This window comes from Acinonyx jubatus, chromosome D1 (assembly GCF_027475565.1).
Source record: "Acinonyx jubatus isolate Ajub_Pintada_27869175 chromosome D1, VMU_Ajub_asm_v1.0, whole genome shotgun sequence".
Classification (NCBI taxonomy): Eukaryota; Metazoa; Chordata; class Mammalia; order Carnivora; family Felidae; genus Acinonyx; species Acinonyx jubatus.
Genome location: NC_069390.1, coordinates 37161732 through 37187183, shown reverse-complemented (window position 1 = coordinate 37187183; position 25452 = coordinate 37161732). Strand labels below are relative to the sequence as shown.

The window sequence follows — 25452 nt, the reverse complement described above, 5'->3', positions numbered from 1 at the left end:
GAAACTCATAAACTAACACAAATAGCAGTTACAAAAACAAAACATCCCGTTCTCCATTCACAGGTTAGCGGAAGCAATTGGAAAGTTGCCAGTGTTAAGTTATAACTGCGTCACAGGGTTAGAGAGATCACTAACATCCACTACATCATTTGTTTGCGTCAGTCTAAGTATTAGATATATCTGGGCTATTTGAAATATTACGTATTACACATTACTTATAAACTCTGAGGAAGGCCACATCAGTCAAACGTGAAATCTCTTCTTCTAAAGCTCTCTAGTGTTTTCGTAGTTCTGAAAGGAAAGGAATTAATGAAATATACAACATGTGAATGCTGAATTTGTCAGTTTGACTATTCCACTGAGAGAATGGATAACATCCGATTTTAACCAAAGATGGACTCGGGCTCACGTAGGGATCAGCATTGAAAGGAGATCTGCATGAGCATTTACGTGCAGTAAACCCAGCTGGCAAGCTGTCTGCTTTCTGATTTTCAACTGCACTTTGATTTTACTTTAACCCTTCAGAAGTTGAATTAGAAAGTGGCAATTTTATGAAAACAGAGAAGCATTAGTCATAAGTTAATTTTCTTAGAATGAGATTCATTAATTGGTCGGTAATTAATTCCACCCCAAAGCAGTGTGTGAACATGAATTATTTGTCCGACTCATTGGCATGTTATTTAATGAAGCTAACAAGTCTCTCTCTGAATATGCATTTTGGGATCCATGTATCCATGTGTTCATTTTATACATTGGTATAATTGCACCATTTTTGTTGTGTGTGCATGTACTTAAATGCTTACCTTCATCTTGAGCCTTCCTGGTATATGTATATATCTTCCCTGTGGAAGTTCACTTTCCAAAATGAGCATAATCTTCTGTTGGTGAAAACTCTGGCTATTTGTCTTTACCCGCCAATTCAGGATTGAAACAAATTAGACCAAATGTCAGCTAATTCGTTTCATGTTTTTGCCATTTGAAAATACAACTGGAAAGTTGTGTCATTTCTGTCTCCTACAGTTTAAAAAAGATGAACAAAGCAAAGATTCTATCTTCTTCCGAGATGGGATTAGGCAAATTGATTTTGTGCTCTCCTATGTTGATGATTTAAAGAAAGAAGCAGACCCCAAGGCGGTAAGTACTTGAGGGAAGAGAAACTGGGAATCCTTAAAAGAAACACTTCCTGTAGCTCATCAGGGTTGTTCCCATTGAATTAAGCTGTAGAGGTCAGAGGCCTCTGAAGTGTTATTGAAAGCTAAGACTGAGGGAGATTAGAAAACAGGCCTAATAATGGATTGGATTGGATGTGTAAAGTCAATTTGTTTTTTGGGGTTTTTTTTTTTTTTTTGGACATCTTGAACACTACCTTCTTTTTCTTCTCCCGAGTGACTGGGAGTATGTATATTGTTTACATAGCTCCACAATATTAAACGTGACCTCCAAAATTTGATGTGTGTGTCTGAATATAATATTTATTTTCACTTTGAAAATGTATGGCTAATCCAGGCCATCTGAAATGTCCTCCACATTGTGCTCTATTCCTTATCCTGTTTTCTTTTCATTATAACCCATCACTTTCTGAACTTGTGTATATGTTGTTTAACTTGTTTGCTGTGTGTCCAACACCCTAAATTAAGTTCATGAGACCAAGGACTTTGTCCTGTTCACTGCTGTGTACCCAAATGCCTAAAACAGTGTGGTTGCAGCATAGTGGATGCTCAAGAAATAATTATATTTGAAATAATGAATTAATACATTAATCCATATGTGTAAGTGTGTACACACACATTTACTGACATCCTTATCTAGGAAATAAATGTCATATAAAATAAACATAAAAGAACAACAGATATTATCCCCATAAGACCCTGTCCCTTTCTTCCACACTTTCCCTGGAAACCCTTCCATCAAGCCCCTGAAACTCACTCATTTGTCATCATTTTCTTTTTCTCTGAATGTCTGCCTGTAACTGGGCTCTTCACTGAGTTCCCTGCATTCTCCAAGTGTCCTCTCAGGTGATGGTTGCCTTTTTCTGGAGATGGGCAAATGCCTGCTCCGCCCTCCTTGTATCTCATTGTTGATTACAGGCAGCTCTCCCTACCTCATCCCTAAAATTCCTGAGCTTTTATTCTTCTCACATTAATTATTGCCCTGCTTTACTGCTGTCATTAATGTGTCCCTGGGTCTTCCTTTCATTTCTCAACAGTTTGAGCCCTTGGTTCATTATCATTCTCTTCACCAATACTCCTTAAATTATTGATTATTGCAATTCATACATCGATGACTATTTTATTTACAAAATTTTTTTAAAATCTGTGTTTATTTTTGAGAGAGAGAGAGAGAGAGAGAGACAGAGACAGAGCACGAGAAGGGGAGGAGCAGAGAGAGAGGGAGATGCAGATTCTGAAGCAGTTTCCAGGTTCTGAGCTGTCAGCACAGAGCCGACATGGGGCTTGAACTCACAAAAGCAAGTTCATGACCTGAGCCGAAGTCAGACGCTTAGCTGACTGAGCCACCCAGGCGCCCCAGTGACTATTCTAGCATCCTGGGTCTCTTCCTTGAACTCCCCTTTCCATTTATCTTAGTTTCTTGCTCAGCCATTCACTTCCCTAGAACTTGTCATTATTGATAACTGCAAAAATATTTTTGAATGAATTAGAGCTTTTCCTAGAATGATGTGGTTCAGGTTCAACTATACCCCTCTCTTGTTTTTTTATGGCTGTGTCAATTAAGCTTGTTCAGATAAATGAGTAGATTGGAATAGAAAGATTATCGTTTATGCAGTTTTAATCTTTTTTAGACACCTGAGTAATATCCTCAAATTACAGTGATGTATCATAAAAGTAGTGTTTAATGACCCATCACCTAGTAATCCTATTAGCTCTTCAGTTTTGGCAGTCATGTTACTTGCAAAAGCATTTGTTACTATAATGAAAAGAGTGGTTCACTTTCTCAATTCTGATAAGAGATAACAGTAATTTGAATGCCTAAGTCCTTTTTTTTTTTTTTGGTTTTCTGGAAGTTTGCAGTCTGCCTCCCTCTGGTAATGTGAAAGAAGGGCAATTATGAAAGGAAAATTTGTACCACTGTCATAGGCCTGTGCTCATATGTGGCAAACTTTGCAAGTAGGGGAAAAACACCTTAAATTATCTTTTACTCTTTCTTGTAAACTTTAAGATATATCAAGGCAGACCTATCCATTTGAAGATAGGCATTCTATAATACCATAATAAAATATTTTAAAATTTCATTTACTATAAAATTCTTCAGACTTAGGTAATAATGAAAGCCAAAAAAAAAAAAATTTCAACAATCAATGCATTCTTTTAAAGCCCACAAGTAATGATTGTTTTAACTTAATCTAATTTAATTAAATTAATTAATTTTTCTTTTCTAAGTGAAGCTATTCTTTTCTTCAGCATTAGAAAGTTATAATGAGGGGCATGTGGGTGGCTTAGACGGTTGAGCGGCCTACTCTTGATTTCGGCTCAGGTCATGATCTCAATAGTTGTGAGATCAAGCCCTGTGTCAGACTCCACGCTGAGCATGGGGTCTGCTTGGGATTCTCTCTCTCTCTCTCTCTCTCTCTCTCTTTCTTCCTCTGCCCCTTTCCCCTGCTCACACACACTCTCTCTCTCTTCTGTCTCTCTCTCTCAAAAGATAAAATCAAAATAAAAACTCACAATGATATTTTGGCTTAAATTTGAATTAAATATATCCTTTCTTTTTAAGAGTGTTGATGTGTTTCTAACACTGAGTTCTCCCGACCAAGGGCATGACAGGTCTCTCTATTTATCTAGTTTTTTAAACTGTTCTATACATACTTTCAAATAGCAGTCCTGCACATTTCCTGGAAATTATTCCTAAATATTTTGGATTTTTATAGTCATATTGTGAATTTTAGTACAGACGAAAAGCAGGACATGGTGCTGAGATGGGGGTAATGTATTAAGGACTTTTATATACAAGCATGGGAGGGGCAGAGCACCATCTGGAATAACGAGTCTGTTTATCACGGGCCAAATAAAAGTGTTCTGTATAATTCTACCAATTTTTTTTTCCCTTAGGAAAGGAGAAAAGAATTTGAACAAAATCTCAGAAAAACAGGTCTTGAGTTGGAAATTGAAGACAAAAGGGTAAGTGTAGCTGTTAATTTGTACCAGAGTCTTGGTGTTTTAAGCAATTGTTTTCTTCTGTTACGGCCTTTGACCAAATAGACTTTGTGTTTGAGAGCAATACAATAGTTTTTTTGGCTACTGTTACCTGGATGGTAGGGCATATGGTCTTCCTGGTAAAGAAGTAGGTCAAGGATATGAATATAAGACAATGAGCAGACAGTGAAAAAAATAGACATAATTCCATTCAGGATACAAAGAAAGTGAAGATATGGTTCTTGTTTCCTATCTCTCATTTTTTTAAATATGAACTTTATTGTCAAATTGGTTTCCATACAACACCCAGTGCTCATCCCAACAGGTGCCCTCCTCAATGCCCATCACCCACTTCCCCTCCCTCCCACCCCCCCATCAACCCTCAGTTTATTCTCATTTTTTAAGAGTCTCTTATGGTTTGGCTCCCTCCCTCTCTAACTTTTTTTTTTTTCCCTTCCCCTCTCCCATGGTCTGGAGAGTGTTATGCTAAGTGAAATAAGCCATACAGAGAAAGACAGATACCATATGTTTTCACTCTTATGTGGATCCTGAGAATCATATCTCTCATTTTGAAGGCTGTCCGTAATCTGGCACTCTAACTAGTTAACCTGGCCATCATCTGCATACCCACTACTTAAGCCAAGACAACTTTCTTTGCTCATGAATATGGCAAATTCTTTTATTTATTTATTTTTAATGTCTTGCCATCTATTGGTTTTCTAGAATTTCCTTCAAAATGTTTTTTTTTTAATTTTTTAAGCTTATTATTATTATTATTATTATTTTCTTGAGAAAGAGCAGGAGGGAGAACAAGAGAGTGTGCACAAGCAGGGGAAGGGCAGAGAGAGAGGGAGAGAGAGAATCCAAAACAGGCTCCACACTGTCAGCACAGAGCCCAATGTGGGGCCTGAACTCACGAACTGTGAGATCATGACTGGAGCTGAAGTTGGACGCTTAACCAACTGAGCCATCCAGGCACCCCCTGAATTTTATTGTTAAAAATATTCTTTGTTTGTCTCTATCACACACATGCGTGTGCACACACACACACACACACCATGTATACATATACATACATACATACACATATGTAAGTGTAATAATACAGATACACGTTTTGAGCATTTGTTCCTCTGAAAATTTTGCTGAAAAGTTTCAATAAATTGAAAGTGTTGTGACATCTGTGATTTGTTCGAGTTGTCATAAAACTGTGTGTCTTTACTCAGTTCGGTAACAAGTAAATCGGTATGCTTCCTGTTATCTTTGCCTTTTTTTTCTACAGAACTCTGAAGATGGAAAGACGTATTTTGTCAAGATCCATGCCCCTTGGGAGGTCCTAGTTACTTATGCTGAAGTGTTGGGAATCAAGATGCCTATTAAGGAGAGCGATATTCCTCTGCCTGAGAATATCCCATTCAGCTGTATGCTTGAGCCTCTGAAGCTCCCAAAGAATGTGAAGCACCCTCATCCTGAATATTTCACTGCCCAATTCACCAGACATCGGCAGGAACTCTTCCTCATTGAAGACAAATCAAGCTTCTTTCCGTCCTCATCAAGAAACAGAATTGTAGGTAGAGAAGACCTTTGAGCACATCCCTTCAAGTGAGGCTTGTGTATCTGCACGTGCTAGTATACATCAATGCTATGTCTGCACCGGGTTTGTGCATACATTTTGATAAGTACTGGGTGCTACTGAGCAGGTTCGAAGGTCCACCTGGACTGCTTAAACCTGTTAACCTACCGACTTCTCAAACTGTTGTTTACACGTGAAAGGGTGACAGTGTGGGCACAGTCAAGACGGATGCTTTGTGCAATATCGGGAAAAGTTCTTAACGAAGAGCCAGAGCTTCGGTTTTATTGGTTCTTTGCAAAATGGTTTTATAATCTTAGAGTGGTTTTATAAATTCAGTACATAGCAGGAGGAATATTGGTCATTCCAAATGGAAATGGAATTTTAAATTTTCTTTGTATATCGATAGCATTTGAGAAACCTCAAAACTTTTTCCTTTCATTTAAAACCATTTTCAATCATGGATAATATTTCCTCCCCATTTGTAGTCAATAAGACCTTTAAGTTTCCTATGAAGAGCCTCTCTGTAAAGAATCATGCTTTCTGAGTCACTGCTTCTTCATGTTAAGATAGGAATAAAGTCTAGGTTTGCCTAGAAAATTAAATGAGTTAAGGTATGAAAGGCTTCGATACCTGGAATATACTAGGTGCTCAGGAAATGTTAGGTGTTATTATTATTATTGACCTGACTTGAGCGGGGGAAAAAAGTAATGTTCCTTTTTGCTCTGACCCGCCTCCCTGTTGCCTACTAATGTGATCACCAGGGTCTTAATGATCACTTACTGCCTTTCCCAACTTGAGACTTATTTCTTTTAGGTTCAGCACTCTTCAGTGACTAAGGATTTTGAAATCATCATTTTTTCTAGTTTCTCATGTTTTTTTTTTTAAATTCACGGACAGGAATATTACATATAATACAATGCCTAGAATTTGCATATAAAAATATGAACCTACGAACTAAAAATTTTCTCCCTTTTCTTCCCGGCAATAAAACCCCACCACCACCACCACAACTACAACCTAAGGGGGCAATCTCTAAAAAGGGAGTAAAGAGCCTATGACATGGAATCAGAAGACCTGGTTTCAAGTCATAACTCTGCTGCTCTCTAAATAAAACAACCTCTCTTAAAACAGAGATAATGATGGTCAACACTGGCATTTCTGTCAAAACCAAATGAAAGAATGTGTGTGAAGCACTCTGCAAATTGTAAAGTACTTTAGATAGACTTACTACGTTAAAAAGTAGCTACCAAAAGGCTGGCGAACCAGACCAAATTAGGAACTAGATTAAGTATAGAAATACTAGTATCCATTTATTTTTACTGCTTCTGTGTAAAGAGTGCCAATACCTTAGATTAATTCAACATTAAAACACAACACTTTTAATAATTTAATAATTTAAAATTTTATATTACGTGGGGCGCCTGGGTGGCTCAGTCAGTTAAGCATATGACTCTTGATTTCAGCTCAAGTCACAATCTCATGGTTTATGGGATCAAAGCCCTGCATTAGGCTCTGTGTTGACAGCAAGGAGACTACTTGGGATTCTCTCCCTTCCTCTCTCTGCCCTTCCCCTGCTCTCTCTCTCTCTCTCTCTCAAAATAAAAAAAGATAAACATTAAAAAATATTTATATTACACTATCACTCTTGACAAAAAGACGTACTAATTTAGAGTCCTAGTAACAACAGATGGAGTGCTCAGTGCTCCATAGCATTCTTGACACTAGTATTTACAAAGCTTTCTTTTTCTTTCTTTTGTAATTGTAGCATAACATGAATAGAGATAGGCCCACAAGTCATAAATGTACAGCACACTGAAACAACACAAAACAAACACGGCCATGTAACCACCACCCATATCAAGGAGAAGACTTTGCTAGCCCCCCAGAGACCCTGCTGCCTCCTTCCAATCACTATTCCATCATCCTCAGTAGAGGTGGGCTTTAACTTCCAACAGCAAAGATTACACTGTTTTTACACTTCACAAAAATGGAATCATGCCGTATATATTCTTTTTTGAGTATGGCTTCTTTGGCTTAACATTTATTTGTGTGATTAATTTAGCTCTTATATGAGTTATTGTGCATTCATTTTCATTACTTGGTTTTGAAATTTATTTGTGTATGTGTCATGACAGTTGTTTTGTTTTGTTGAGAGAGAGCGAGCGAGCATGTGAGTGGGGGAGAGGAACAGAGGGAGAGAGAATCTTAAGCAGGCTCCACACTCAGTGCAGAACCCAATGCTGTGCTCAATCTCATGTCCCTGAGATCATTACCTGAGCTGACATCAAAAGTCGACGCTCAACCGAGCTACCCAGGCGCCTCTGTCATTATGGTTTTAATTTGCCTTTCACTGATATAAATGGGATTGATTCTCCTTGTATATGTTTATTGCTTATTTAGATATGCACTTTTATGAAGTCCCTGCTAAAGTCTTTTGTCTGTTTTTCAATTAGGTCTTTTCTTTACTTGTTGATTGGTAGGAATTGTTTATATATTCCTTTTATGAGCCCTTTGTTCATTATATATGTTTACTGATCTTTTCCTACTTCTTGCTTCCTTTTTCTAATGGTTTCTTTTGCTCAACAGATGTTTTTAATTTTAATGTAGTCCAATTCCTCAAGCCTTTACTTTATGAATCATGCTCTTAATCTTTAACTACCACCAAGACCATGAAGTTAATTTCCTATATTATTTTTTTGAAGTTGTATTACTTTACTTTCCCCATTGAGGACTACTGTCCACCTGGAATTAATTTTTGTGCATGGTGCAAGTTTTCCCACCATATATGTGGTCATCGGTTTGCAACAATTATTGAAAACATTCAACTTTTCACCATTTTTCACTTTTACCTTTGTCATAACTCATGCATCTATACATTCATAGGCCTACTTCTGGGCCGTGCTCTGCAGCTTTGATCTTTTTTGTCCATTCTTGCATCGATACTGGCAATGTTGAACTTTACTTGAGTTCTGTAGTCATGGAAAACAGGGACAGTTACAGAAATCGCCCACTCTTCTTATTCTGGGAAACTGTAAAGGATCGCCCTTCACCGCATGACTTAAAGAATATTCATAGATAACCACCACCCCCATCTCCCAATTTGACTTGAGAGCACCATTTGCCACATAGTTCATCCTAAATTCTCCTGGTCATTGGCGTGTCCATTTGTGTTAGTTGTCTTTATACCAAGAAAAAAAATTAAGCTTCTCATGTCTCTATGGCAAGCGAGTAGTTACAAGTTGGAGCCAGTTGCCCGGGCTACACTGCCATAGAGACAGGAAGGTAGTGATGCTGTCTTTCTTGATGTTTACATTTAGAAGAGATGGGTCCTAGAAAACTTAAGAAACACACTCCTGCATTGTAAAACTGTCAAGAGGCTTATCTAGTAGATTTTTACAGATTTATATAAATCTCAAAGGGATGGAGAAAAAATTTATAAGTTCTCTAAAGAAATACTCTAAGAAGAGAGAGATGGAGGAAATCCCTTTCCCTTGTGGCTCCAGGGAAATTTAGATTCACACCTAGCCTTATAATTTCTCCCTTTTGTTATTAGTTTATGGTAATAAGAGTCAGACACAGGCCTTCCACATGCCCGCTCTTTGTTGGATAAATGGCTAGCTGAACTATTTATCTTCACTGACCCATCAAAGTATTTGTTAGCTAAACTGACCAAATTTTGATTAAACTTGGCTCCCACAGGACCCTAACCTTTGATGTACCTTTAACCCAAGCCGACACTGGCAGGTGGAACAGTCCTGCCTTAACACAAAGAAAGATGCTCTCTGAAACTGCCTTGCCTCTCCCAAATGAATGAATGAATGAATGAATGAATGAAAAGACCCTTTCTGCCTGACTTTTCAGATGTCTGCAGATATCGCTCTTGCAATAGTTTTCCTCCCCCTCTTGCTTTTTCTTTTTAATGTTTATTTATTTATTTTGAGACAGAGCGCACACATGCATGGTGGGGAAGGGGAGGGGCAGAGTTTGTGTGTGCAAACTACACCACCCCACCTTCTACATCTTCCTTCAGACAACAAAGGGAAGGTTCAGAGCCTGTGTCTACATTCAGACAAAGTTGGACATTGTTAAATTGTGATGGAAACAAAATGTGGAAAGCATAAAGTTCAGAAATGTGTTGTCTAATGCTTACTTCAAATTACGTCATAGGTTTATTATATTCTCTCACGGTGCCCTTTTGGCGTAGAAGATGGGAAGAAAAAGTTTGGGATTGAAAGACTGCTAACTTCTAATACCTATTCATCTGCCTATCCACTCCATGATGTAAGTATAAGCTTGGTTTTGAAATCCTGAATCCATTTTTCCTCTCCCACATTCAGAGGTTGCCTTGTTGCGAGAGAGAATCTTCCCTTTGCTTCCTCTTTAAGACAGGTTGCTTAATTCTTTCTCATGTTGGGAAAATCCCTCAAACTCCCTAGTTCCAAGCTGAGAACTTTAACAGCTATGCTGAAGCACATAGTTTATACATCTTTACATTGAGGTTTTAATGGAAATTTATTTTAAAAAAATATTACATTTGTGTGTGAATTTTCTTTAGAACTCATATTGAAAATAGTGGTTTTATTAAAAGAACATTACAGAATATGTGGAAATTTCTATCTCCATCAGATCTTTTCTAATTTATAAAGTTTTGAATCCATAAAGGACTTGAATTATGTGCATTAATGTGTTCATTTATTAGATACATAATTGATTTTAATGACAGGCATTTTCTTGTGTGTGTGTGTGTGTGCAGGCATTTTCTTGTGTGTGTGTGTGTGTGTGTGTGTGTGTGTGTTTTTACAAATTGAAGGTTTGTGGCAACCCTGTGTTGAAGAAGTCCATTGGTACCATTTTTCCAACAACATTTGTGTATTTCATGTTTCTTATTTATTTAAAAAAATTTTTTTAATGATTATTTATTTTTGAGAGAGTGAGAGAGAGACTGAGTGCGAGTGAGGGAGGGGCAGAGAGAGAGGGAGACACAGAATCCAAAGCAGGCTCCAGGCTCTGAGCTGTCCGCGCAGAGCTCGATGCAGGGCTTAAGCCCACAGACGACGAGATCATGACCTGAGCCAAAGTCAGATGCTTAACCAACTGAGCCACCTAGGTGCCCCTCATGTCTTGTTTTTTTGAGACATGAGTTTTTTGGTTTCCCACTGCATATATAAAATTGTTTACACAATACTGTAGTCTGTTAAGTGCGCAATAGCATTATGTCTAAAAAAGAACAATGTACACCTTAATTAAAAAAATAATTTATTGCTAAAAATGCTAACCATCATCTGAGCCTTCAGCGAATTATAATCTTGCTGGTGGAGGGTCTTACTTCTGGACAGCTGGAAACTGATTGCTGAAGATTGGGGTGGCTGTGGCAATTTGTTAAAATAAGACAGTGAAGTTTGCTACATCGATTTGATTCTTCCTTTCACAAATGATTTCTCTGTAAGGTGAGATGCCTTTTAATGAACTGGGTCTCTTCAACAACTGTCAAGCTGATTAAGCAGAATCTTCCTAAATGGGTGACAGGTTTTTATTATTATTATTATTATTATTTTAATGTTTATTTTTAAGAGAGAGAAAGAGAGACAAAGTGCAAGTGGGGGAGGGGCAGAGAGAGAGGGAGACAGAATCCAAAGCAGGCTCCAGGTTCCAAGCTGTCAGCACAGAGCCTGACATGGGGCCCAAACCCACAAACCGTGAGATCATGACCTGAGCCGAAGTCAGCTGCTTCTCTGACTAAGCCATCCAGGTGCCCTAAATGGGTGGCAGTGTTTAACAGGAGTATCAATTCAGGTGAATTTAATTTAAGTGTTAGCGAAATCATCCTCCTTCCCCAACTCTCCCTCTCCCTGTACACACATTTTTTCCCCCTTGGGCAAAAGAATTTCTAGGTGATTATAGATTCAAAATAATGCCATGGCCATTTAGTAGAGAGAGATATATATGGTGGGTTAATAAAACATTTCACAATGCATTCTCTGTCAGTTTTCACAGAAAAAAAGTCCTTTTGAAGATTTTGAGAATTATTTCTTTTTAGGGCATTCATTCTCTTTTTACTATTACCAGGTCATTAAACCAAACTAATATCCTCAGTCAGCAGCAACTTTAATCCATAAATCAAACCTTCCAGCAAGCAGGGTGCTTTATGATCACTAGAAACCTTAGCTGTTAGAGATAGATGTAACTTACCATTAATTCTACTTTTTTTTCTTTGTTTTCTATCCTGAATGTAAGTTTAGGTGGTAGATTTTCCCTTATGTGCTTTAAAGAATGGTTTTTCAAGATACCCAAATAGGCTGCCTTTTTATTATTTTGTTTCTCAAGATTCAGTAGAATTAGTGACAGAAGAAGAAAACAAGACGGAATCTACGTGATAGAAAATCTTCTATCTTATCACATAGAGATTTTCACATGTGCTTAATTTAGATTGGATATTCATTCATGCTGTCTCTAGCAGTTCATTTGTCTGGACCAGCAGTTGAAAGAATGTGTTGAACTGCCATGTGTAGACAGCACTAGTATTCTGCTCTGTTGTGAAGGGGTATTAATAAAGCTATTCAGTAGGTAACAATGGGGAAAATCTTAGGCATGAAACAATACTGAGGTTCTTTGGTGTAAAGTTTATGATACATATTTCAAGTTTTCTGGGAAATGGTGGCAGCGATTGCCAGTGAGGACCAGATGAGTTTTCTGGAGGAGATTCCTGTCATAGCAGGATGACTTTGGATCATTCACTGGACGTTGCTTGGGTCTAATTTCTATATGTGAAGTAAAAGTGTTAGCCTATTTCTAATGTCCCAGCCAGTTACGTAGTTATATTAATCCCTGAGCTGTGACTATTCTAGTATAATTTGAGTAAAGAAAGGGCTTTCGACATGAAAGAGCAGCTTGAGGAAAGCCAAAGGTTCAGACTTTAACTTGTATTTTTAAATAACTGGGTGCGAGAATTTAATGAATCCCTTGTGTCATCGTTTATTGTAGTTTTGGGGAGATAATTGCACATCAATGGGATATGAAAATCCAAATCTAAAAGTTAAAGAGAACATTTGCTTCATTCACTAAACTTCCTATAAAACAGTGTTTATTTGCTTCACCCTCATCTTTTGCTCTGTCATTCAAGTACTTTCATTTTGACTATCTGTAGGGTCAGTATTGGAAGCCATCAGAACCTCCTAACCCTGTCAACGAGAGGTACACTCTTTGCCAGAATTGGGCTCGGTTTTCCTATTTTTACAAGGAGCAGCCTTTAGATTTGATTAGGTAAGTTCCTTGTTAAACGCTATCAAACGGATTAAAACTTGATGATGTGATTTTTATTCACAGTGGTATCATATTCCATTCTTTTCACCACTGTTTTCAACCACCACATGTCACATGTCCCCAGTTTTGTACCCACACTATCACTTAGTCATTCATTTGTGAGCAGAATGCTGTCGGTGGAATGCGCTTCATCACCATACAGAAGTAGCTCAGTAGTTCAGAGGTTGGGCCTTGGTGTGTAGGGTGGGCTGGGTTCAGATCCAAGTTGGTCAAATTATTTAACTTCTGTGAGGCTCATCAGTAAAATGGGAATAACAGTGGTGCTTTCCTTATGAGGCTACTTAATAATAAAATGAGATAGTGTATATTTTTTAGCACAGGGGTAGCACTTAGTGCTTAATACGTATTAGCTTTGTTTTGTTTTGTTTTGTTTTTCTCTGAGTTCAGGAATTTAGAAGATAGCAGAAAGGTTGTGTATGGACGTCTGTGTGTCTGTGCATGTGTAGATCTCAGAGATCTGGGAAGGCGTTTGTCCTGTGACCTCAATTCTTTAGACAGTTTCATTGGCTAAGCAAGAAGACTGCAGTAGCAAGTTCCTGCTTTGCACCATAACAATACTACATACATACAGGATGTTAGGAGACTCCTGCTATGATTTCAGTAAAGGAACGATCAGATTAGACCCCTGGTTGCTACAGACCCTGTTTTTTACTCAGTGATTTATATTTGTAGTACTGTGTTTGCACAACATCACAGTATCCTTTTTATGAGACTGATTTGGATCATACATCCAAACAGGTGAACGATTATCTCAACAGGTTTGTTTAAGGCAAATAAGAAGGGAAATTTTTAAGAATAAATGAAAGGCAGATAGCATATATAAGCTGGTACTTTTGGTAAATCATTGTCTGAACTCTTTATTCGATGGATGTTTTAATTGTTTTGAATAATGGTCATTTCATTTTTTAAATGATGAAAGTAGCACACGTTTATCAAAAATTCAAATAATAAACAGATGTGCAAAGCTTTTTTTTTTTTTAAAGTTTAATTTTGAGAGACCGTGCATGCAGATGTGTGCGAGCATAAGCAGGGTAGTTTCAGAGAGAGAGGCAGAGAGAAAATCCCAAGCAGGCTCTGCACTGCCAGCACAGAGCTCCATGCAGGGCTCAAGCCCACAAACTGCGAGATCATGACCTGAACCAAAACCAAGAGTCGGATACTCAATTGACTGAGCCACCCAGGCACCCCAAGATGTGCAGAGTTTTAAGTGAAATTCTACCTCTATTGAACTTTGCAGAAGTGACTGCTGTTGATTTGGTATATCCATTCAGTTCTATTTTTATGTGCATAATAAAATGCATACACAATCATATTTTTTCCTTAGAAAAAACAATGACATCTTTATTTACCTTTCAGCTGCAATTTTGTGTTTGCACTAAATAATATATTATTGGTACTCCTCCTATAAATACATACAGTTCTATCTCATGCTTTTTAAGAGAACACAGAGTGCCATATTGTAAATTTTGCATAATTCATTTATCTGGTTTTTAATTGAAAAACAGGTTGTCCCAGATTTTTCACTGTTACAAACGTGTTGCTAAGAACAGTTTTCAGACATTGTGCCCTTGGAGGATGTTTTCATAGCATATTTTCAAAGAAGCAAAGTCATCAGAATGAAGGTTTACATAGTTTTACATTGTTCAAAATATATTTAAAATATGTATTCATTTGGCATTTTAAAACTACCAACAGGTGTTTCTGCTATGAGTATTCCCCAAAGGTTTGTATTTATAACCCTAGATACACACAAACACATTACATCTTGGGTCAGTGCCAATGTAGCTGTAATACTTCGTTAGCCCTTGCTAATTTCCTTTTACAACAAAGTGGAAGCTCAAGTATTTAATCAGATGACAGTGTCTAGCTGAAATTTAAGAACTTTTAAGTTTTTCATTTTCTTATAATAACTTATAATTTATAGCAAGTTATACTGCCTTTTCTGATTCAATAGTGAAATAATACTTTTATTTATTTATTTAAAAAATTTTTATTGTTTATTTAATTTTGAGAGAGAGAGAGAAAGAGCAGGTTTGGGAAAGGGGCAGAGAGAGAGGGAGATACAGAATCCGAAGCAGGCTCCACGCTCTGAGCTGTCAGCCCAGAGCCCAACACGGGGCTTGAACTCAGGAGCAGTGAAATCATGACCTGAGCCGAAGTCGGCCACATGCAAAACATGAATCTTGATCCTTTCCTATACAGAAATTTAAACTAACTTGAATGGATCAGGGAACTTAGTGTTAGGGCTAAAAATACAAAACTTCTAGAAGAATATTTAGGAGAAAAACTCATATGGCCTGAGATTAGGCATGGACTTTTCACAAAAGACATAAAAAGCCCAATTTAAAAATTCATAAATTGGATTTAATTAACATTGAAAATGTCTGCTCTCTAAAAGACACCGTTCTAAAAATAAAAAGGCAAACCACAGACTGGAGAAAATACTTGCAACACACCTATCAGTAAAGGACATCTAGAATATTAAAGGAACTCTTAGAATTCAATAATGAGACAAAATCTCTAAAAATGGACAAAAGATTATAACAGATACTGCACCAAAGAAAGATATTTATGGATGGCCAATTAGTACATCAAAAGATGCATAACATCTGTATTCACTAGAGGAATAAGAGTTAAAATGTTTGCCATTGAGATACCACCACACCACCCACTATAATAGCTAAAATCTAAAAGATTGGCAACAAAAAGAGCTGACAGGGGTGTGGAACAACTTGAAGACTCAAAGTGCTGCTAGAATGCCAAATGGAGTAGCAACTGTATAAAAAAATTTGACACTTTCTCATCAAGTTAAATACGCACTTTGTGTATGACCAGGCAATTCCGCTACTAAGTCTTTGCCCGTGACAAATGGAGCATATATGTCCACAGAAACACCACCGATTGAATGTTTATAGCAGATTATTGCATAGTAAGAAAAAACTGGAAATAACCAAAGGCCCACCAATGGGTAAATGGATAAACAAATTATCATATATTCATAGAATGGTTTTTTGTTTTTTGTTTTTTTCCTCTGGGAGAAATTACAGATAGATGCAACATCAAAGGATGAATCTTAAAAGCATTACGCTAAGGAAAAGAAGCTGCATAGTCTTAGGTTTCCATTTATAAAACATTCTGGAAGAGGCAAAACTATAGGGACCTAAATGACAGTAGTGGTTGCCCAGATCTGGGGTTTGGGGAAAGGGTTAGATGCAAAGGACCCTAAGGGAACCTTAGGGTCTGAGATGATGGAAACGCTCTATGTGTTGACTCTGGTGGTGGTTACCTGAGCGCATGCGTCTGAACTTACCAAATTATGCGCTTAGGTGTATGCACCCCAATCAATTTGATTAAAAAACAAAAAGAAAGAAACACCACTCCTCTTAAAGGATTAACTTTCTGGGATAGAGGGTGAGCTAGGGTTTGGTGGATTCCTCCTTGGAGAGATGAGCACCGTTGGCCTGGAGGAGCTGGAGTCCTTACACAGTGGCCTGGAAACGGTGTTGGACGCTGACCCCCAAAGATATTCCCAGTATATGTGAGACATATCTGGGGGACTCCGGGGACGCTGGAAAGGAAATGACGCGGGAGATGGGGGGCCAAGGCCTGCAGTTGTACAGGTAGGAAGTGGCAGTTGAATAGTGGATTCGTCAATGCACGCGACGTGATCTCATTGATACGGTGTACCAGTCCTTAAGCTGTGGTTCCTCAGCTGCTTCATGAAATTGAGGCTGGAACTCTCAAAATCACGAGTATGCGTTGCCACTTGGCTCACTGGGACTCTGCCAGCAGGGAGCACTGGAGGAGGAAACAAGGATCTGTTTCTGTTGTTTTTTGTGGGTTTCCTGTTTGCTTCCTGTGAGCGAGCGATTCCCCAACAACGCTCCTAGTCCTGGATGGGGCAGTGCCTTCCTGTTGCTGAGGCTGCACGCCGCGTACAGTTTTCCCGACCCTTGCAGACCCGACCCCGTCTGACCTGCTCTGAGGTCCCAGCACGAGCCTGCCAGGACCTCCTTCTCAGAGACCTGGGTCCCAGCCCCACTGGCCCCCTCCCGTGACTTTAGAGACACCAACAGCCGACTATGAACAGCTTCTTCTGAGATGACATTCAGCTCCGTGGAGCCCCGGGTTGTTTATGACAACTTTGGTCATCCAAAGTGTGATCCTGTTTCTCAACTCTATAGTTTATGTTTTCTTCCTTGCTTCTAATAAGTCCCTCATTTTTTATATGAATTTTGACTATCCAGCTACAAATCTTGTTTGATTTCTCCACTGTTTTCACTCTGCTTAGTAATAAACAATCTGTGGGGAAGTTCGGCTACTCATTAAAATTTCTCCCTAGACACGGCATATAGAATGGTTCTCACCTGAACCAATATTCACTGTTTTGGTTGCAACGTGAGTTTCCAACTGTATTACTCCTTCCTTGTTTAATTGCTGTCACTCAGCATCCTTTTACCCAACTTCCATCAGGAGCCCTGGGAGCTGGATTCTATGTCTTTATAACATTGCTCCTTTTTCCTCGCGAGAACTCTACCCCACTCACTTCACACGTAAGATTTATTTCAGTTTGTTTTCAGTTTTAGTGAAAACCCAGGGAAGTGGCACTCTATCCCTGATCCCTTTCATCCCATTCCTTGCCCTCTTTTCTTATATATTATCCCTTATAACTGGCCAACTTCTCCATTTTCTGATTTATCTTTATGAAAAGAAGCAGATATATGTATTTTCTGAACTTTCTTTTTCATTTTTAAGTGGCATTCTATATAGACTCTTCAGCCATTTGCTATTTTCACTTAATACAGTCTGAAGATCAATCCATATGCATTCATTGAGCCACCCTCATCCATTTTTCAGCTTTCTGGTACACCATTATGTGTACTTGGACATTGAGGTAGCCTCCCGGATTTCATGATTACAAAGTGTTTCCATGAGTAAAAATGTACCTGTGTATTTTTGTATTGTTGAGAGTGTGTTTTCAGGGTAAATCCGTATGTATGAGATTGTTGGGTTGCAGGGTAAGTGCGTATGTAGTTGTGTTACATATCGCCAAATTTCCCTTCACTGGGACTGGACCATTGGGAATTCCCACCAACAGTATATGGAAGTGCAGAGTGCACGATTAAGTTTTCTAATTCTTGCCAGCTGACTGGTGGGAAGCAGTGTTTTAGTGTAGCTTTAATCTGTACTTCCCTTATTATGTACACAATTGAACATTGTTTTGTATGTTAAGGGATATTTTTGTTCCTTTTTTATTTTTTAATTTTTTTTCAACGTTTTTTATTTATTTTTGGGACAGAGAGAGACAGAGCATGAACGGGGGAGGGGCAGAGAGAGAGGGAGACACAGAATCGGAAACAGGCTCCAGGCTCCGAGCCATCAGCCCAGAGCTTGACGCGGGGCTCGAACTCACTGACCGCGAGATCGTGACCTGGCTGAAGTCGGACACTTAACCGACTGTGCCACCCAGGCGCCCCTTTTGTAGCTTTTTAAATGAATAGTATATTCATATCTTTTGTCTATTTTTTCTATAGGATTTTTGCCTTCTTTCTCAATGTTTTTAAGTTTTTAATATACTGAGGTTTTATTACCCTTTATCTGTAGTATGTATTCTTAGTATTTTCTTCAAGTTTTCCATTTGCATTTTGACTTTGCTTATGGGTTTTTTTTTAACTTTGTTTGGTTCTTGCTATGTAGAAGTATTTTCTCATTTTTTCATGAAGTCAAGTTTATCAAAATTTTTATTACATTTGGATTTTTAGAGACAGAATGCCTTTCTATACACTCAAGATATAGAGGATTTCACCTACATTTGTTTTACTTGAATAGTTTCAATTTTAACGTTTAGATTCCTGATCCATTTAAAATTTATTCTTATATATTTTGTGAGGAGTATATCTAATTTTATCTACTTGTCCCAACACCATTTATTAAGTTTATTGATGTTGCAGTAATTTGAGGTATGACCTATATCTTCAAGGTTTTTTTTAATAATGTTTGATTTATTTTTGAGAGGGAGTGTGAGAGGAGGAGGGGCACAGAGAGAGAGGAGGACAGAGGACACAAAGCAGGCTCTGTGCTGATGGCAGTGGGCCCAAACTCACGAATTGTGAGATCATGACCTGAGCGGAAGTCCGACGCTCAACTGAGTCACCAGGTGCCACGTATCTTCAAGTTTCTTTTAAAAAAAAGTATTTATTTTGAGAGCGACAGAGAGGGAGGGGCAGATAGAGGGAGAGAGAGATCCTAAGCAGGCTCTGGGTTGTCTGCGTGGAGCCCGACTTGGGGCTCGTACTCACAAACCATGAGATCATGACTTGAGCCAAAATCAAGCATCTGACTTTGGCTCAGGTCATGATCTCACAGCTTGTGAGTTTGAGCCCCGAGTCAGGCTCTGTACTGACAACTCAGAGTCTGGAGCCTGCTTCGAATTCTGTCTTCCTCTCTCTTTGCCCTTCCCTGACTACTGGTCTGTCTCTCTTTCAAAAAATAAATAACATTAAAAAAAAAAAAAAAAGAGTTGGATGCTTAACCAACTGAACCACCCAGGCACCCTGGTACTCCCTTCATCTTATACTAGATTTCTATATGCAGTTGAGTTTATCTGAATGTCCTGTTTTATTCCTTTGATCTAGCTAACTACTCATGCATCAGTACCAGGCTGTTTTAATTATAGCACTTTGGCTGTAGTATGTTTTACTACGTACTGTCTTTGAGTATGTTTTAAAGTCTGTTTGGGCTAATAAACCTCATCATGGCTTTTACTCTCAGTGTTTCTTTGTACATTCTGCATGTTTGTTCCTCCATATAAACTTTATTATTATCAACTTGTCTAGTGCTTTACTAAAAAGAAAAAGATCACTGGTATTTATAAGGGATCACATGAAGTTTATAGTTTAACTTAGACTGGCCTGATAGCTTGGTGATAATTCAGTCATTCTAACCAAGGAAAAGCCATGTGAAGGAAAAGATAGGTCTTTGTCCAAACCTCCTTTTGGCTTTTTCAAGAGTGTTACAGACTTTTCTTTGATTACATTAGGAAACTGTCCTGAATTTAATCTGAAGTATTCTATACTTTGGTTGCTTTATAAATTATGTATTCTCTTATAATATATCTTTTAACTTGTTATTATTTACATATTGAATGCTATAATTTTTGCATCATAATTTTATATTCTGATGCCTTAATTTTTCATTGAACCAGTTTTATCATTGATTCTTTAAGGTTATCCAGGTATATTACCATGTCATTTTTTTTTTTTTTTGAGAGGAGAGAGAGAGAGAGAGAGAGCACGTGTGAGAGTGAGTGGAGGAGGGGAGGAAGGAGAGGGAAAGAGAGAATCTTAAGTAGGCTCCACTCACATCCATCTCAGAGCTTGACTCTGGCTTGATCTCAGAACCTTGAGATCATGACCTGAGTCAAAATCAATACTTGGACACTTAACTGATTGAGCCACCCAGGCACCCTGCCATGTCGTTTTTAAGTAGAAGGAGTTTACTTTTTCTTTACCAATTGTTAGATCTCCAGTTATTTTCTTTTGTTCAGTTGCATTGGCTAGTAATTCCAGAACATCTTAAATAGTAATGGATAGTGGGTGTCCTTGCCTTGTGGAATGTTTCCAGTGTGTCCTCATAAGTAGAACATTATTTTGGCCTTGTCCATTGCTTTATCATTTTGCTAGGAAGCTTCGAGAGTTTCTTTTTTTTTTTTTTAATGTTTCTTTATTCTTGAGAGAGAGACAGAGACAGAGACAGAGTGTGAGCAGGGGAGGGGCAGGGAGAGAGGGAGACACAGAATCCGACCATGCCCTGAGCTGTCAGCACAGAGCCCGATGCGGGGCTTGAACTCACAAACCGTGAGATCATGACCTGAGCCGAAGTCGGATGCTCAACCAACTGAGCCACCCAGGCGCCCCTTTTGCTTGTTTGTTTTAAAGTTTGACTGTTTTAACACGTTATGTTTTGGAGTTGATTATTCTAAGTCAGTTTTTCCTGGTTCCTCCTGGATCCTTTAATGCGTACCTTCTATTTTTGTTTTTTTGTGTGTGTTTGTGTGTGTGTTTCTGGAAAATGTTCTTGGGTTATAGTTCTAAAACGTTAGTTCTTTTCAAGTATTTTAATTTTCTTTGGATTCCAATTCGTTGTATGTTTTGTCTTTTTTGCCTGTCTTCATATCAAGTAATTTCTCTGAGATTCTGTTTACTTCTGCGTGTTATTTTCATACTTTTGAAAGGTTTCCTGTTTTTCTTATCATCCTTTATTAGATTTTCACTGAACCCTCCCTTTCTTCTCTCTCTTGAATACCTCATAATTTCAGCATCAATTCTGATATTACAGTATATGATTTTACTTTTTCCTCTCTTTATGGAGTTTCCTCTATTTATTCCATTTCCTCCCACTGTTAATTTTCTATTTCTGGTATTTTCTTATGTCTTCAAATATTTATTTGAGGACATTTGAATTCAGTTTGTAGTGCTGTATTACACTATTTATTTTGTTCTTTTGGGAGAATATTCATTAGCTGAAATTATTTGTTTAACATTTTCAGTTTTTGTAACATAGATTTGTATGGCTATGGTCTGCTTTTGTCTGTCTATATTTAACGCACATAAAGAGTTTCTAGCATTAGAGGGCACTCTTCTCCTAGTTCTTTCCTATTCCATGCATTTCTTTTATGGGTGATGGTATCTGCTTACCATGTGCTATTTCCCTCATTTCTACAGGATCCTAACTACCTCTCTTATTTTCTTTCTCTTTACTGCAACAGCTTTAAGAAGTACCACCCTTTATAGCTGATTATTACCCCGAAATATCGCTTCTCTGAGACAGACTCTTCCAACTGTTGCTTATTTTCAGATCCCCTCCTTTTGCCCAGGACTATGAATTGCCGTGTCGCAGATAGGTTCAGTGTTGATTTAGTTTTTTCCCCCCAGCAAGTGATTTTGTGTGTATTTGTCTAATGTCTCCACCTTACTTTACGTTTTTTTTTTTTTAATTAGAATTTCCTAAGCATCATCTTCACTGCTCTTTGGTGCTTCAGATTTGTGGCAGCAAGTGGCAGGTGGTCTGTTGGATATGGGTTTATTTTTTTACCTATAGGTAATTTGATGATCATGGTGTTCTTTGTCATGATGCTGAAGGCGTGTATCAGGTGTGGTTTTATTTCCTCTCCTTGTTGACTTTATGGTTTTTAGGAAAAGTTTTAGAGATTTGATGGCACTTGATAGCAAGAGGATAAAAATAAAAACATCCTTAAGAAGAGAAGGGAATTGTCCAGAGATGCATGATTACAATGCACAAATTCCTTTAATTTTTTAAGTTACTATTTTTGAGAAAGAGAGAGCAGAGAGGGGCAGAGAGAGGGAGAGCGAGAATCCCAGGCAGGCTCTGTACCGTCAGCACGGAGCTTGAACCCACGAACTGTGAGATCGTGACCTGAACCGAAATCAAGAGTCATACACTTAATTGACTGAGCCACCCAGGTGCTCCACACAAATTCCCTTAGTGAGCATTTATTAAACATCACTGGATATCAAGCAAGAGAATAGGGCTACAAAGATAATCAGAACATCATTTCCTAATATGAATATATTCCCAGGAAGACACAGAAACGTATAATTATAACAGAATGATACTCATGGAAGAACAGCATAGAGGAAAAAGCACCCACTTTTATGACAAGCTCAGGGAAAATTTCACAGCACTGATTCTTGAGCTGCCTCTTGAGAGGTAAGTAGCAAGTTGCTAAGTAAGCAAGTGGGGGTAAGAATGTCTCAGACAGAGAGAAGTACAGAGTGCTGGGCTAAGAAAGAACATTGCATATTTAGTTCTTCGTGTAGGAGTAGAAGCAGGTGAAACTGAATGTTTATCAGCAACGGCATGCAGGACACTGCTAAAAGAAGGGATAAAACCATTGAAGGAGGAAGAGGGCAGGTTCAGTTTTTTGCTTTAAGACCATCACTACATTGGAAATAGGGAGACAGTTGAGAGGGATGCAAGACTGAAGTCAGGGAAGTAAGGAGGCTATTACAAATTTTCAGTGACAGGTACTGACAATCATATCCAAGGTATTGCTGATAGAAAATAGGGGAGACTATGGATTAACAAAAGATTTTTGTGGCAAAATTTATTGCACTTTGTAGATGGCTGACTGTGGAAGATTAGAAAAAAAAGACATAATGACTTCGGATGGCTAGAAAGAGATTGTCTATTTATTTGTTTATTTATTTATTTGTTTATTTGTTTATTTATTTAAAAGTTTGAGAGAGTGCTTGCACATGCACTTAAGTGGGGGAGGGGAAGAGAAGGAAGGAGGGAGGGGGAGAGAGAGAGAGAGAGAGAGAGAGAGAAAATCCCAAGCAGGGTAGCAGGCTCCATGCTGTCCGTGAAGAGCCCAAAGCAAGGCTTGATCATGACCTGAGCTGAAATCAAGAGTCAGACACTTAACCAACTGAGCCACCCAGGTGCCTCTAGGGAGAGATTTAGAATTTAGGAGTCCGATTTTCTGGATTTCACATATTCCGTGTTACCTCTACACGAAACTTAAGTTCCATATTGAAATATTTGTAAATAGTTTTGCTGTCTTTTGGGGACTTACCATTTTGTCATATTAGATTATATTTTCAAAGAAAACAATGGGAATACCAAGGTTGCTATCATTGGATTATCAGTCTTCAATTTTAATTTTTTGGTAACATTTATTTGTTATTGAGAGACAGAGACAGAACATGAGCATGGGAGGGGCAGAGAGAGGGAGAGACACAGGATCCAAAGCAGGCTCCAGGCTCTGAGCTGTCAGCACAGAGCCTGATGTGGGGTTGAACTCACAAACCATGAGATCATGACCTGAGCTGAGGTCGTATGCTTTACTGACTAGAGCCACCGAGGCACCCCCAGTCTTTATTTTTATATGCCCTCCAATCCTATTTTATCTTGCCAATTTAAGAGCTCTCTATATTTTTTCTTTCGATAACCCCTGTTTTGAGTGGCTTAATACTTGATATGTAGCTATATAGTAAATAGCTTAGAATATAAGTATATTTACAGTAAATACAATGGTGCTATTAAAATGCTATTAAATGTAACAGCTAAGTGTCTCAGATGTTCATTAACTCACTATAAAAATGAATCACTGTATTTTTATTTTTTTTTAATGAATCACTTTAGATCAAATGTTTGCATTTGTTTGTTCATTCCTCAAGCCTATATTCAGTTAAATTTTATCATCATTCTTTTGATTATTTGCTGTGTCTCAGACTAACTCTTGGGAATCCAATATTAGACCAATGCTTTCTCACAAAATCTCACAATGAATGTCTTCTACCTGTCATGTGCTATTTAGATGATATGGGGCCACAGATGTGTTCAAAGTCTAGTAAGTAAAACAGGTTAAGAAATGCCCTAAGTGTGAATATAAGGCACATTTTTCTAAAAATAAGTACTTAAAAAAAGAGTTCCTTTTATATTTGAGTCTTTATAGAGTGTCTCATGTTATTAGATTTCTCTCATTTAATTGTTATGAATAGTGAGATAATTTAACATCTTAAATGTTATTTCAAATTTTTTTTTTAATGTTTATTTATTTTTGAGAGAGAGAGACAGAGACAGAGTGTGAGCAGGGGAGGGACGGAGAGAGAGGGAGACACAGAATCGGAAACAGGCTCCAGGCTCTGAGCTGTCAGCGCTGAGCCCGATGCGGGGCTCAAGCTCACAGACTGTGAGGTCGTGACCTGAGCTGAAGTCGGACGCTTAACCGACTGAGCCACCCAGGCGCCCCTTAAATGTTACTTCAATACTGTGTACATTTTTACCATAATACACATCTAAGATATGTCTTTTGCTTTTTTACACTCTTAGGAGATGGTTTAGTTGTTAATCTGATTGTTAAGCTTCCCAAATCCATGGTTTAGTAAAATAATTTCTATGACTCCATATATAATAAATCCTCATCTGAAAATTTCTATAAATTTTAAAGAATTTTTTAATACAAATAAAGGTCTAGAGTTCTTGAAGCCTTTTTTTTTCATTCTCAAGGAATAAGATTCTTGATATTTGAAAGTAAGAAAAATGTAGTTCTTTAAAAATAGGTTGTTGTGGGACGCCTGGGTGGCTCAGTCGGTTAAGCTCCGACTTCAGCTCAGGTCACGATCTCGTGGTCCGTGAGTTCAAGCCCCGCATCGGGCTCTGGGCTGATGGCTCAGAGTCTGGAGGCTGCTTCAATTCTGTGTCTCCCTCTCTCTCTGCCCCTCCCCCGTTCATGCTCTGTCTCTCTCTGTCTCAAAAATAAATAAACTTTAAAAACAAAAAATAAAAAAAAAATAGGTTGTTGAACTAGTTTCTTTATGAATTCCCAAACAATTTTAGGTTAAATCTGTAGCAGTAATATTGATGTCTTAACTTCAAAAAATA

The 25452-nt window shown here is 38.1% G+C and overlaps 1 protein-coding gene across 5 annotated transcripts in view; it reads left to right on the top strand.

Moving 5' to 3' along the window:
- The window catches only part of ANO5 (anoctamin 5), an 88479-nt gene that overhangs the window by 26716 nt on the left and 36311 nt on the right, over positions 1-25452 (top strand). For all 5 annotated transcript variants that reach the window (XR_008290425.1, XM_053203377.1, XM_027072986.2 and 2 more), the window contains 5 exons: positions 1021-1134; positions 4068-4136; positions 5434-5718; positions 9892-10005; positions 12869-12984. Coding sequence is in view for 4 of the 5 variants with exons in the window: in XM_053203377.1 (XP_053059352.1) it covers positions 1021-1134; positions 4068-4136; positions 5434-5718; positions 9892-10005; positions 12869-12984 (698 nt within the window). In the remaining variant the exon portion in view is untranslated. The remainder of the gene's footprint in view (positions 1-1020; positions 1135-4067; positions 4137-5433; positions 5719-9891; positions 10006-12868; positions 12985-25452) is intronic.